The following is a 15,011-nucleotide window of genomic DNA, read 5'->3' on the forward strand; positions in this document are numbered from 1 at the left end:
ATGTTGGTTCGTCATTGCCATCATTTAAATTGAGTGAGCATGTTTATCCAACATTCTCAAAAATCATCTCATGAGCATTTAGTGTCTACCCATTTGATAAGTGAACATGCTGAACATGGTTTATAGCAGAACAATCCAATATGAAAACTTGTAACCAGAGGTCACTGATTTGCTCCAAACTATTCATAGTATAACAAAAAAATTTCCCATAGTTTTTGGTAATGTAGAAATCATATTGTTCCTAAGCCAAGACATAATCGAACCCAAGTATAGAATCTTAAAATTGAAAGTGAACACAAGAGAATTCGGATGCTATGGGTGAAAAGATATAGTTATAAGGTGTTTGAATGTAAAAATTCTACCTGATTTTCAATTCTACTTTTCAATTTTGCTTAAAATTGATGTTCTTAATCAATTTTATAAATCAGTTATACCACATGATATAAGGTGTGTTTGGATTTCAATTAGAAAAAATTGATTAAGATAATGTGGTGGTGTTTTTAGAAAATATTTTTTGAAATTGATTTTGATAAATTGTGAATGTTTGAATGATTTTTCATAAGCAATTTTGATGTTTAAATTACAACAAAGGATGCTCGTTTTTATGTAAATATTTATATATAAAATGAAGAGTAAAATTGTAAAATGAACACTGACAACTCCCAACAATTACATTACAATTGCTGGTCAAATAGGGTTTATTCTCATTTGAAAAAACAAAAGTTTTAGACCTTGCAGTAGCCAAGCTCCATATCCACAACGACGCATAAACATGACTACAATCCTCCACTATTTAATATAAGACAATTTCTAAAAAAACAATTTACCTTTTTTCCATCATTTTTAAAAATCTTACTTAATCTTTAATATAAATATTTATAAAATTTAGTGGAGTACTTATGAATTATTTTTAAAAGGACCTACATATTTAATTGGTTTTGAAAAAATGCTCACATATATTTTTATTAAAAAATTATAAAAAATTAAACGAAAGCTAATTCGATGTAAAACAGGGGTAGTGAGTCATGCTAAAAGGTGCTTACAATCCTCTCCCAAACTGCCCAATCAGGTCCTCAATTAAAACGTCTAGAAATTATGTTTGATCTTAGCACAAAATATTATAAAAAAAAAATCACATATTTAATTAGTTTTGTTTAAGTGTTATATTTGATTTTACGATCCAAAGGTAAAAGTTAATTACTCAATCCGTTCAACATTATAAGACAGTTTTAACTGAATTTACACACTAAATAATTTAGTTAGTTGTCTTTGAAATTTAAAAATTTGTGCTTACCTCTAAAAAAAAATAAGGTCAAATGCAAGATTATTTTATTGGTAATTGACAATTCAAGTCACCCTGCAAATTGAAGGAAAAGAAAACAATATCCAAAAAAAAAAATTGATAGTGTGAATAAGTTAAAAACAAAAAAAACAAAAACAAACAAAAGCAGAGAACACTCGATTAATGTGCTGAACAAAGAACTTGCCAAGCTCTCACACAGTGACTTAAAAATACATACATCAGAATATAAGTTGAACAATTATTCAGATTTGACCAACTTATAATTGTTCAAAATAACTATACACAGCATTTGAACAAAACGATTCAGGTAACAGTGTCTAGGCTTGGAAGGTGATTTTTGTATCCCAAAAGGCTCAGAAACAACTTGCCAACATTGCCTCCAGCTACACATTTCCTTAACAGTCAACTTTCGTTCCTTCAAATCAATGTCACAAGATCCTTCCTGATAATAACGACACTTCTCATTATGATCCAAGATTGACAACAAAAGGAACTATGCATGGTGATGGTGTTGCTTCTAAGAAACTCTTTCCCCGGAAAAATGTAGAAGCAAACTCTTTACAACTCCTAGGAACTTTCTGTTCGTCATTGACTTTATAATGAATTTCGGGGTAATCAATGCTAGGATGATGAAATATAGCTTGCCTATGCTCTTGGATTATCACATTGGACAACAAAAGTTTAGTTAATTTTGTCACCGCTCACGAACAAAGGTGATCAAACAAAAGGACTGTATGAGACAAGGAGGCATATAGAAATAAGACACAAACAGAAGAATACATTTAAATACTATAAACACAATATAATGTTAAGAAAGTTGCTATCAAGTCCAAGCACACTACTGATTAATAATGCCTAAAGAACTTCAGAACTTAATAAACACTATGTGCACTTGCAAACCAAAATTCTTAGGATAATTGTGATGGAAAACACAAAGTTCATGATAATTATTAAAATCTGCAATGAAAATTTTCAGGTTAAGATGCAATAAAAAAATATATATATGATCAAGGAAACCCCTCATCTCACTAATAAAAAACATGCATGAATTTACAATCCTGAAATTTCTTCCATATCATACTAAATGAAACCACATGACTCAATTAATATATGCTTCTAATGTTTCTAATACCATTTAATTCATTTGAGACACTTGCTTCCATTGTTTTAATGACTTTCGACTGGTGAAGCAAACGGATCAATGCTAACAATTTAAATTGTGCTTGAACCAACAATACAACATATGACTTAATTATATTTTATTGTGAAAACAGGATATATGTGTAGCAATCAACCCTTATGTTTTGAGGTTGTAAGCTACCATCATATGAATGCATATATTAAACTGGTAAACCTTGTACATCGAACCTATGAGAAAATTAAGCACTTTGTTATAGCTCCCTGAAACAAATTTTTTAGCATAATTACGTAACCAAATAATATCTTCTTTCAACTCTCAAAGCAAAACCTCCAAGATACAGTGCGTTGCAAGTCAACAAAAGCTCTGGACAATTAGAGGTAACTAATCAAGCCATGAGAGGGTAGGAAACCTGGTTATACCATTAAGTGGCTACGTGAAAGCTGGCTTTGGGACTGAAACAAAGATTTGAAAAGTGACAAGGTAAGGTCAGCCCTCAAGCCAAAAACAAAAACTTGCACTAAATAAATTGATGCAGAGTCCAAGCCAATGCATTTCAAATTATAAGGTCTAACTAAGATACAATCTATAGGAAAGCGAAATCATGAGGAGCTAATTTGAAGAATGAGCTCCCAACTTAGGAGCTCAAGCCTGGAGAATTGTACCTTTATTCTTAAAAAAATGACATTAAGAATAAGTTAAAGATATAATAATAGTTTCTTTAAAACATAAATTATTACATTTTATTGAAGTCAGAACAACTTCAATCCTGTATGGACCATTAAATCATCAATTAAAAGCACTTTAATATCAAACAACATAAGCAATTCAGCCAAACATTGATAATCAAATCATGAAGATCTTGTAAATGAACAATCCTAGATTAAAAAAGTGAACACTTGATTTAAATTTAAATTTAAATTGTTCCAAAGCAGACAAGAGGATGCATCAGTACTAAAAAGTTCATTACCATATTTATGGCAAGACCCCAGTAGCAAGCCAGGCATTACCTGCTCAAGAAAACTTCCTCCTAAAAACAGACAACAAAAGAAGTGAGACAATAACAAAAGTGGATAAGTCTAATTCTCATTTTACTGAATCAATAGAAGCAAATTCTCTTCTTGGGTCAAGATCATTCTCTAATAGTCTGATTCATTTATGCAGAGCCTTTGCAGCAAAACCAATCTTACAATGGGATAAGTTAATGCCGAATATATTGTCAAGGAAAGTTCTTTCGCTTCTTCTACTTTAGTATTTTCACACAACAGCAGATTAAGAATGCAGCAGAAAGCCAAAAAGCTGTGGACTTTCCCTTCACAAAAAAAACACCCAATATTTAGGAAAAAACGTGCATTTAGTAAATGTAGCATTCTGTAAGTGAACCTTATAATTTTTCAACTACTAAGAGGTTGAATTTTAAATAATCGAGCATAAACTAAGATATCAAATGCCACTTGGAAGGTTCCAACAACTTTCTTAAGTAACATAATAATATTATTTTTATAGGTAATAACCAAACATATGTTCAATTACCATTTTGAAGTATTTGAGATTCTGCAGTAAACTCCATGATGCTTCTTAAGTAACACTGCAGTGCTAATTCATAATTAATTGGTCCTTGTCTGCAAATAACATGCTTCAGCAGTCCTTCTGTGCGATTTTCCCTTCGTTCTTTAAATTATATGAAGGAAAACTCACATGTTATGTATCACATCACAGAGACTAATAAAGTGATAAAGAGAACAACTGTAAAGTTACTAATTGTACAACCAACAATTTGCATACTTCAGACAAGCAGCTAGATGATATTCCTCCGTATCTAATCAAGAACTTTTGTTCGGGATAGGTAGTCATCTATTCATTCCAAAAGCTGAAGAGCATCCAGAACACCAAATTAACTAGCTGACCTCCATCATTTTTCTGGAAGATAATTAATGCTATATCCAGTTAACCCTAGTCAAGGAAAAAGAAAAGTAATCACCTTCTACACAAAGCTCCAATGAGAATTCAAGTTTCATATTACTTAAGTATACACCACAAACACATATGAAGGTCATTAGTAGTGGAAAAATGAAGAGGACCAACAAAAGAATCACTATTACACCTTACACAATGTAGGTAAAAGGCATTTCATGCACCTTCACTTTTATAAATAAGCATCTTCGCAAATGCAGAGGGAAATCACATGCTTAGTTCCCCCAACTTCTACACCAGCTGAAAAAGAAGCAGGTGAATCATCTCAATTAAAAAGACTTGTAAGTTGATTCCCTTAAGTCATCTCCAATCAGAGCATCTATTTCTGGCTATCTCTTGTGCCCATTGAACCTTGAAAGTAGATGGGCATACTTTCCCTTTTCCATCATCCGTTCCATTACATCATGAGCTTCAGCATGTTTTTTAGCTTTCCTCAAACTACTCAATAAGGAGCTGTACACAACAAAATTTGGATTACAACCTTTAGCCTCCATTTCTATGAGCATTGAACATGCTTCATCAAACTTCCCTGCCACACACAATCCATGAATCATGGAATTGTATGTGAAAACATTTGGGATTTGTTCTTTAGAAATCATCTCATGAAACATTCCTTGAGCTTTCTCAATCTCACCAGCCACCACATATCCTGTGATCATCACTGTGTAAGCCACCACATCAGGCATACATCCATTCTTTATCATTTCATCGAAAAAATATTTGCAAGCATCAACATTCCCAGCTCTGCTGAGTCCATCTATCAATGTGGTGAAATGAAGAACAGTTGGCTCTATACCCATTTCTGTCATGTGATTTAAGAGATTAAGAGCTGCAAGTGGTTTGTCTCCTTTGCCAAGAACGTGAAGAAGAATGTTATAAGTATAAAAATCTGGAGAAAAACCATTTCTGCCCATTTCATCAAGCAATCTATGCAACTGATCCAGCTTCCCAAGCCTGTACTTGGCATACATGACAATATTATAAGTTAAAATATCTGAGGGAAGACCCTCAAGCAACATCTGCTGATGAACCCACTCAATTAACTTGTATTGCTTTAGATTGAGAAGACAATGGAGGATTGCATTGTAGGAGTGCTTAAAGGGCCTATAGTGAAACATGTTTGATTTTAGGAATCTCTCCACCACTTTCTTAGCAAAACCTAGCTCACCACAAGTACAAATCAAAATGCGAAAAGTTCGTGCAGTAGCAGGGATTCCTTTCTCATTCATCTCATCTACTAGCCTCCACATTGCTTTAAACTCTTCACTCTCTGCAAATATCTTCATTATTAAGTGATAGGAGTCAGTAGTATGCTGGTAACTCTGCTGCTGACTGCACCAAACAAAAAATTTATAAGCCAATTTTGCACACCTAGTCTTATTTTCACAATTTATGTTCTTCAAAATATCAGAGAGAACTTGTCTCACAAGAAGACCAGATGGCCTTACATCCAACTCATTTAAAACCAATCTGGAATCAACTCCCGGTCCATCCTGTCGAAGAACTTCAAAAACCCGCTCAGCATCTATCTTCACGCTTTCTAAGAATCCCTGTCTAAGTGAAAAATGTTTCTGGTTATAGTTCTCATCCTCAAGTGAACTATGACCTTCATTTCTAATGACATCATAATCTGATTGATCCCACATTCTTCTCAAAGGCTCCTCATAAAATTCAAATCCATTTTCAACATGGTCACCATGAAATGGCTGGTCACATAGCTTGCGAGATATAGCCAAACTATATGAAAACTTATGGACTATTCTTGAACCTACTAGGGCTAAAGAAAACATGGTCTAAACCAAACCACTTGGCACATGGCCTAAACAAAATGCTGCCTGTATTCAACAATGAGCATAGTCAGGTCATCAGAATGATAAAGCATTGACAAAGCAATTACAAAGGTTTGGTTTCATCAATAACTTTGACTTCACTAAATCAAACCACTTGGGTACTCAGCAAAATCAAAGAATTTAGAAACCAAAATTTGACTATTTGACATGTTTAAAATAATTATTAAGTGCTATGTAACTTCAGATAAGGTATAAAAAGATGCAAATAGGCAGGAAAATAGGAAAGAGATGAAATCAGAACAATTATTTGAGGTCTGTACAAAATCATAAGATTATAAGGGTTCCTCCAAAGCCAAAAGCACTAACAATTTGATTTAAGAAACACACTGAGATAAAGGTATAGAAAATGAGAAAAATCCAACCATGTATGTATACATATATGTGAGCAAGAGCATGCATTAATTGACTGTATAAAAAATTATTAAAATTTTTCAGGGCATTTGAACCTTCAGAAGCCCCTCTAAAGCAATTACCCAAAATCCTAAGCCAAAACCAATACCCTAGCACCTCTAATTGAGAAGTCCCCTATATGCTCTTTCTAAATCCTGCAAGAAGCTATGTACAACGTCCTGTGTACTAATAATCCTATAATGTTTCTTGCGTTGCATCTGTTTTTCAAACTTTCGGATTACAAGGGCAGAATCCATTGCTTTAGGAAAAACAGGGGGAGAATATAGACCCAAACAAAACAAAATGCAAACGAAATTACATGTTCAGAAAAGGAGCATTCAACATTAAGGGGGAAAAAAAAGTACTGCAACAATACAAAATAAAGACAGTAGGAGATAGGCTTCCTCAATTCAACTATTGAAGAAACACAAGCAGGAAAAGTAAGAAGAATGCCAAGAATCGAAAGACGAACACACAGAACCAGAAAAGCAGCAAATGAAAAAAAAAATCAAGATTATTATTATTGAGGAGCTCACCGTACTCATGCCAGAGCGGATCATCAAAGACCAGCAGAAGTGGCCATTCCCACCAAACAGAAGGAGACTAGTTTTCAAATTCCAGAGATTCACTGGGAAAGGAACAACTATGTGGGACAGTTTTGTTTCTCTTCAATCTTTGGTTAATCCAACTTCTAATTTCCCACATTTTACAGAGTACTCATGACAACCAAACGATACCTTTAAAAAAAGAAAGAAAGAAATTAGGGTCAAAATTACACCGGACCTCCACCGCCCCAGCCACTGGTGGTCAAATCTGGTCAAATGTGCCAAGGGACCAAGGGGGATTTGAAGCCTTGACCCCTCGGTTGTTCAAAAGTATGCCACCACTAAACCACCAAAGCCATTAAATCATATTTTAAAAATATAATATATATTATAACTTTTGTTTTCAAGGATTTATGCAAGTTGCTGTTAATTGTGGATGCGTTGATGTTAATATCTAAACAATCACTTGTAAATATTTGAACATGCCTTGTTAATACATAAAAAAATTATCAATGTATACAATCCAACTTGTTTATTTTTTTACAACTTGTTACTTCAATATTGCTTTGAGTCCGATTAAGAGAGGTAGAGGAAGGCCTAAGAGAACACTCTTGGAAGTTATTGAACGCGATCTCTTAATTAATAATATTCCTAAAAGCTTGATAAATGATAGAGCACAATGGCGTCTTGCAATCCATGTAGCCGACCCCACCTAGTGGGATAAAGGCTTGTTTTGTTGTTGTTGTTGTTGTTGTTGTTGTTGTTGTTGTTACTTCAATATTGACAAGTTATCAATATTATGCTAAATGAAAAGCATATATGTTATAACTTTATTTTCCAGGCATTTCCATGGACTTTTGTTAATTATGGGCGCCTTGTTGTTAATATAAGAACAATTATTTGTAAATATACAGACATGACTTGGTAATATTTAGAAATTTAACCTAGATATCTCATTTTAAAATGGTTTAAATTCTAAGCTTTTCTGCACACGTCTTCAGCTTTCTATCACATTCCTGTGTTTGCAAATTTTGCAGATATGAAGATAAGTAAAATGAATATTTAAATATTTTTTATTTTACAAAAGAAGAAATCATACTGGGAAAGAGAGGAGATAAGGATTTAAGGATGTCAAGGGGAGATTGATGTTGAGGGTAACATATAATCCGTTTCAGCATTGTGCAATAGAAACTAATTTGTTAACGCATTCCTAGCTCGTGGATACTTACTGCGGATCCAAATTTTTATAGGAAAGAAATAAAAGATGCAGATATCAATCTTTTTCCTAAAACCAGAACAGACATATAGATATATTAGTTTAAAGAATGGGAATCTCAAAGAGTTGCTTCCCTTCACCACTACTGCAATAAGACTAGAAGTAATAGCTTCCACAAGCTAATTTTAACTGGATGAAAAAGAAAAACAAGTAAAATGGTCATTCAGACGCAAGCCACAGCAATTTAAATAGAAAATGTAAGTAGGAACTGAAAAAGGTCATTTTGGATATGCAAAAAGCTTACCATCTGCTTGTTATGTATCTCTCTGAAACTGGTGTTGGAATCAGATCACAGCAACTCTCGCAGCTTCAGGCTACATGAAACCAATAGAAATTAGATCCTTGTAAAGCATATTAAAACACGATTCTTTTATGAATATGCAAAACCAATCAGATCTTTTCATAATATCAGCTTAGCTAATTAAAGCATGATAATGTTACATTCTTGGAACATGTAAAAGTTTGAGCCAAAAGATGTGCTTAAGATTAAAGGCCACAGCTGTTGGCAGTGGCAGCCAAAATTCCTGTATCCATTACCTTTTGAATGAGTATCAACCCACTCTAACCTCATGCCCAGGCAAGCCAAGAAATTATACTGCCTACATAAACTCTTCCAGCTTCTAAAGATGCAATATGTCTTACACAATCATTTACTTAAGTAAATATGTCTTACATTGCAACATAATATCCAACTAGAATACCCTGTTACACAATCATTTACTTAAGATTTTAAACCAAATCATAGGCAATGCATCATTCAAAAGAAAGATACCCAAAATAAGTGAATATGAATCGTAAACTTTGAGATTGAAGTAAAGTAACAACATCAAGTATCAGAAGCACAAATTAAAGCAGAGAAATGATCAAGTACAACCCCAACTGCAAGCATGCAAATTCTCAAAGTCTTACAATTCAGTTTGTTAGAGAAAACAAGGCAAGATTCTCAAATCTTTCATCAGTCATTATATATGTGTCGCAAAAGTTATCATAAAAACAAACAATTTGATCTAGAAATTACTAACCAAATAACTTTTCCCCCCAAATTCTCTAATTCCATTCCCAACCAATACAATAATCACGTTTAAACTTCCAACTCTTCTCAAACATACAAAACTAAATTTCCTCATTTTTTTAACTCTTCACCATGATTAGATCCATCATGCTTTTCAACTACAACACCCTCACCAAGAATCAAGTAAGCCTAAAGGAAATTTAAATCCACTATCATCCTCCTCAAATATGAACCCAACAACACAGTAAAATAACATATTAGAAACCATGTTATCACGAAAGCAACAAAAACAATTTGAAAGCCACCATTATTGATGGAGAAAGTTGGATATCAAGCCTAGATACTAAAATAAATAAGACATTGTTTATTTTATTATTTTATTTTATTTTTCAGCATTTGACTGGTGAATGTTGCTACTTCCAATTTAAAAAGTGGGATACTAACTTGTGGAAGAATATCTGTCACAAAGTTTCTCCATGATGCTTTAACCATAATTAACTATTACACAAGGATATAACTTCCTCTTAGACATTATATCAAACACCTAGTATGCATAATTTCCCAGCCTACTCAATAAGGCTTTTTAACTTATAATCTCTTGCCCAATAAATTCTCAAACATCCACAATTGAACTCAATCAAATTCCTCATCAAGAATTAATTTCAACTCAAGGAAAAAATTTCAAAACCATATTATCATCACTAAGCTTTTAATACAGAAATTTTCAACATGACTCAACTCCTACTCCCTACACAAACACGGACAACCATGGCACAAGAAGGAGAACTATAACACCAACATATAAGACCCACACCCACCAACGAACAGAACCAACAAGGAGGAGGGAATCGAGAACCCTCACCTCACATCACGAAGGCAGAAGCATGAAGAGGAAGTTGCAGATCGGACGTGGAGAAGGAAGGACCCTCGACGTCGAGAAGCGGAATTAGTGAACGTCCGACGCCAACACAAGGAACCACTAACTCGCAACCCAAACCTCTGCAACAGCAGGTTCACGCGATCACAGAATGGGGGAAGAACGAGAAATCACGGCCAAGAAGAAGACACCATAGCAGCACCGGAACTCGGCCAACTCTCACTGGCGGCCGTCGAAACAGTTAAGGAAGGAGGATGGATTCGATGGTTTTGGCAGGTGGTTCTCTTGGCAGAAACGGAGAAAAATCTCACCCTGATGAATAGTTGGAAAATTACAAATAAAGTTCCCAAATTTTTTCTGTAATAACAAAAAAGAAAAGGGCATTTTGGTAATTTTATATAATTAAAACAAAATAAAATTAACTGCTTAAAAAAATTTTGTACCCTGAACTTTCAAGTAAACAACCAGCACAAGTTCTACTAAATCACCTCTCTCTCCATTTCCTATAAAACTAAATTAAATAATTAAAATATTGATTATGAGATAAATTATTTAATTAAAAAAATTAGGGTCATTATATTTAATTGTGCATGATGTGTGGATTAGGTTTCCTTAGGTCCATTGGTTTGATGCAGGTTAATAGCAATTATTGTGGGATTGAGAATTTAAACACTTAAGTTTGTGGACAAATATTAAAAAGTAGTTAAAATAATCTTGGATGTCCAAATTTCTCATATGGTATTTATTTTGGAGTGAAATCAAAGTTAATAGCTAGAATTTGAAATAAGTTTTATACAAACGCTTGAATCATCTCAATCAAATATTGAGAGAAAAAAGTTGTGCACACCATGCTAAAAAGTTTGCCATGAATGCAAGTTGTTGGCATGAATTTTGTGTTATTCATTGCAATGTATTGTCAAAAAAGCTCAAAAGTGATTCTTTATGTCATCAATTGCAGCAAGTGCATGATTGGCTACAACTGATGTGTCCCATTGAGTTATTTTGAGTCTTTTGAACTTGGTTTAAGTTTCCTTAAATCTAATTTGTTTTCTATGCTTTCAAAACACATTTTAGACTTTGATTTAAAGGTTTTTGGCTTATCTGAAGCTCAACTAGAGTTATAAATTTAGGATTTCATTTTTGAAGATTGGTTTTCCTTGAATTGTTTATTTGAAAACCATTTTTTTTGATACATTAGTGAAGCAGCTTAGTTGCTACTCAAGCCCGTAAAGTCCTATTCAATGAAAGGAGTAACCTCGTGAGGATCAAGAAACTGATGAATGCCTGGCCATGCATGCACCACTTTACATGCCAAAAAGTCAACAACCTTATTCGCTATCCTTGCCGTATGTGTAATAGATGTTGCCTACTCTCGTTGCATGAGAGAATGAATTTCTTCAATGATTCCCTTATCTTGGTGTAACTCGATTTCGCCCCCATCTATGAGCTCAATAGCTTCTAATGCATCTGAAGTAACGATAACTTGATGGGCTCCTATGTCCTAAGCAACCGTAAGTCCCATGACTATAGCCCATAGTTCTACACTCAAGCTACTCGAACCAATAGCTCCAACCATGAAGCCAATAATAAAATTGCCCCAGTAATCTCAAGCCATTCCTCTACATCCCCTTTTGTTATTCCTAGAAAGGTAGGAACTATCAACATTGACTAAAGTCCATCCTTCTGGTGGTGCTTCCCATTTGCTTGAGCTTCAATAAGGTTTCTACCCATACCAATTGAGTTTAGCCATGTTAGAAAGAGTCCCATTCATACTCGTCTGAATAGCCATAGCTTGCGCTAAGATGCTGTCATTGGTCATTTGTTTACCTTTAAACACGTGAAGATTTTTTCATTTCCATAATAACTAGCAAGTGATAAAGAAAAAACCTTTCCAATCATCACAATCTTCCTTTCCACTAAACCTAAGATTCCAATTCAGTCATCTTTTAGATCTATAGAGAAGAAAACATATCTCTTGTCTAGGTTTACTATAGAACTCTAGAATTCTGTAGTGGCAGGGCAGTCTCGTAAAACATGTAGAAGATCCATAGCATGTGATTCACACTAAGAGAAATTTGCATCTATAGTCATATGCCTCCTATATCTTTCCACATTAGTTAATAACTTACTATGGCAAGTAAGCCAAGCAAAAGATCTGCATCTTTGTGGTGCCCAAAGTTGCCAAACATTATTCCAAGGAAAGTCAGAGTTCTGCTTTGGTGTGAGCAAAACGTTGTATGCTAACCAAATTGAAAACTGGCCATTTGCTTCCTACTTCCATTTGTAATCCTATGGGTTTCCCATTTGCTCCACACCTTCCTTCACTTTGTCCCAAACCCTTTGATCCCCTGCCAAACATTGGATCTCGAGAGCTTTTTTGTATTTTTGGTATCACATCCTCCCAAAAATTGTACTTAGCTTTAACTACTTATGCCTATAGCTCATCTTTTTTCTTAACAAGGTTCCACCCAAGTTTCATCATGTAGGCTTGATTCTGCATACGTGTATGTCTCATCCCCAGGCCACTATGCTTTTTACTTTCACATGCTTTAATTTATCCAACTTTTCACACGTGCTAACCGATAGGAGTGAGGTTTGCAATGTGTAACCGAGTATCGCGGTGGAAATAAAGGACACTAATGTGACTCTTCCAGCCATCGACAGGGTAGATGCCTTCTAGTTTGAGAGTCGTTTTCACACTTTGTCCACCACTTCATTAAAAGAGTCCTTGTCAACTCTCTTGTTATGGAAGGGAACTTCAAGCCATTTTCCAAGATCATCAGTTCTAGTAAAGCCCAGAAAATTGCTAATCCCCTCATGACATGTATTATGCACATTAGCAGAGAAATACATCCTAGTTTTCCTTAAGTTCACCTTCATGCCAGAGCTCTCACAAAAATTTGCTAGACATTATTTAATGATATTTGCTTGTGATAAGGAGGCTTCTGTGAACAATAAAATATCATCAGCAAAAAACAAATGTGATATAGATAGCCCAAACTTACCAAGTTTAATGGGCTTCTACTCACTGTCTTCTATTTTTTGTTGAATAAGATGTGCAAGTTTTTCAATACATATGACAAAAGGATATGGTGAGATGGAGTCACCTTGCCTCAATTGATTTACTCAATTCATTTATTAACATGGTAGACTTTTTATCATGGTATCATATTATTTTGAGATTTTAATCTTAAAAACCTAGCTCAAACCTTTCTATCATAGTAGATTGTAAACTAGTTCTCATTTTTATGATGATGTGGTTATTTTCTTGGTTTTCCAAAAGTATAAGTTAAACTCCCTTAACCATAATAAACCTTTTAAATCTAAGTCCTTTTTTTCTATTATGTTTATAGTTTTCTTTAATATGGCTAAGCTTTTCTACCATGATAATGATTAGTGATTGACATTAATCTTAAGTATCATGATAGAGTGGATTAATTTGTAGTAAAATTTGAAAATCCTGCAAAACTTGTTTTGAAATTATTTTGCACCTTTTTGTGACAATGAATCAAAAAACAAAGAAAGAAAAGAAAGGAACTTGCACAAATGCAAGAATAGACATAATTTCAAATAACCCAAAAATTTTGGTAAAAATTAAAAATTTAACTTGTTATGAAAAATTGATAGCCTAGTGGAGTTTGAATTGATTGTTTATCTATTGAGTTTTGAGTTCAAACCTTCATAGTATGAAAGAGGAATTTTATTTTTGCTTTAACCTAAGTAAAATTACCATTTTATCCTTTGTTAAAATGAAGAAAAACAACACAGTGCCTATTTGGGTAACATTTGAAATCAATTTTAGAGGTCAAAATTATAGTTTTATAAAATATATAATTGAAAAATTAAATTAAAAAATAGGTAATAGTAGCTTATGAGATAATTGTAATTTTGAGTTGATGATTGACTTTGGCATGTACAAGGATGTTTGAATATTTTTTTCAAAAAAATCATGATTTGGGATTTATAATTAATTTTATCATATATAATGGATGTTTAGATATTTTTAGGAAAAATATGATTTTAGGTTTATAATTAATTTTAGCATGTACAATGAGTTTTAAGATATTTTTAGAAAAACATTGTTTTGAATTCATAATTTATTTTCACATGTAAAGAGGGTGTTTGAATATATTTTTATAAAATTATGGTTTTAACTCATTTTTAATACTACTTTTTAATTTTTCTTTTCAATTATGATTAAAATTAATCTTATATACTCTTTTTATTAGAAAATGTAAAGTATTTTTTGAAGAGTTAGATATTCAAAAATATCTTTTGAGGTGTAATCTTGCCTTTTTTTAAAAAAAATCTCTATTGATAATGATTTTATATTTATTATAGGATGTTTGATAGGGATAAATATAAAATGATAATGTTAGTTTGAAAACAGGTAACTGCTTTATTGAAAGTGAGATTCGATTAAAAATGCTTTATATTTTTCAACGAAATGAGTATTAATTATATAACATATAATATAATCAAATTTATTTAAAATCAAACATATTAATCAATTTTTTTATAATTAATTTTTTCTGATAGATATCCAAATTGGCCCTAAGGGTGCTTATATATTCTTGAAAAAATTATGGTTTTGGATTTATAATTAATTTTGATGTGTATAATAATTCCTTTGTTAAAAAATGAAA

At 33.0% G+C, this 15,011-nt stretch overlaps 1 protein-coding gene across 8 annotated transcripts; it reads right to left on the reverse strand.

Moving 5' to 3' along the window:
• Window positions 1–1,439: 1,439 nt before the first annotated feature.
• Window positions 1,440–10,670, reverse strand: LOC129318174 (pentatricopeptide repeat-containing protein At3g60050-like). Of its 8 annotated transcripts, none has more exons than XR_008595187.1 (6): window positions 10,351–10,670; window positions 8,721–8,790; window positions 7,192–7,392; window positions 4,580–6,250; window positions 3,975–4,361; window positions 1,440–3,471 (listed from the first exon to the last, which is right to left on the reverse strand). XR_008595187.1 is itself a non-coding variant. In XM_054962796.1 (4 exons), exon 4 carries the CDS (start codon window positions 6,203–6,205, stop codon window positions 4,745–4,747), a length of 1,461 nt encoding a protein of 486 aa, XP_054818771.1. In that variant the 5' UTR covers window positions 6,206–6,250; window positions 7,192–7,392; window positions 8,721–8,790; window positions 10,351–10,670; the 3' UTR covers window positions 1,440–4,744. The 8 variants fall into 8 exon arrangements, 1 of the variants encoding a protein (XP_054818771.1); XR_008595182.1 differs by having other exon boundaries at window positions 3,975–4,394; XR_008595184.1 differs by having other exon boundaries at window positions 3,975–4,394; window positions 4,546–6,250.
• Between the last annotated feature and the right edge of the window lie 4,341 nt (window positions 10,671–15,011).

The sequence above is a fragment of the Prosopis cineraria genome, unplaced genomic scaffold, assembly GCF_029017545.1.
Source record: "Prosopis cineraria cultivar Desert tree isolate PC_DT_omini unplaced genomic scaffold, ASM2901754v1 PC8, whole genome shotgun sequence".
NCBI classification, from domain to species: Eukaryota; Viridiplantae; Streptophyta; class Magnoliopsida; order Fabales; family Fabaceae; genus Prosopis; species Prosopis cineraria.

What these genes read in the sequence shown, in the direction of transcription:
- LOC129318174 (XM_054962796.1), bottom strand. Translation starts at nt 6,205, where the DNA reads ATGTTTTCTTTAGCCCTAGTAGGTTCAAGAATAGTCCATAAGTTTTCA.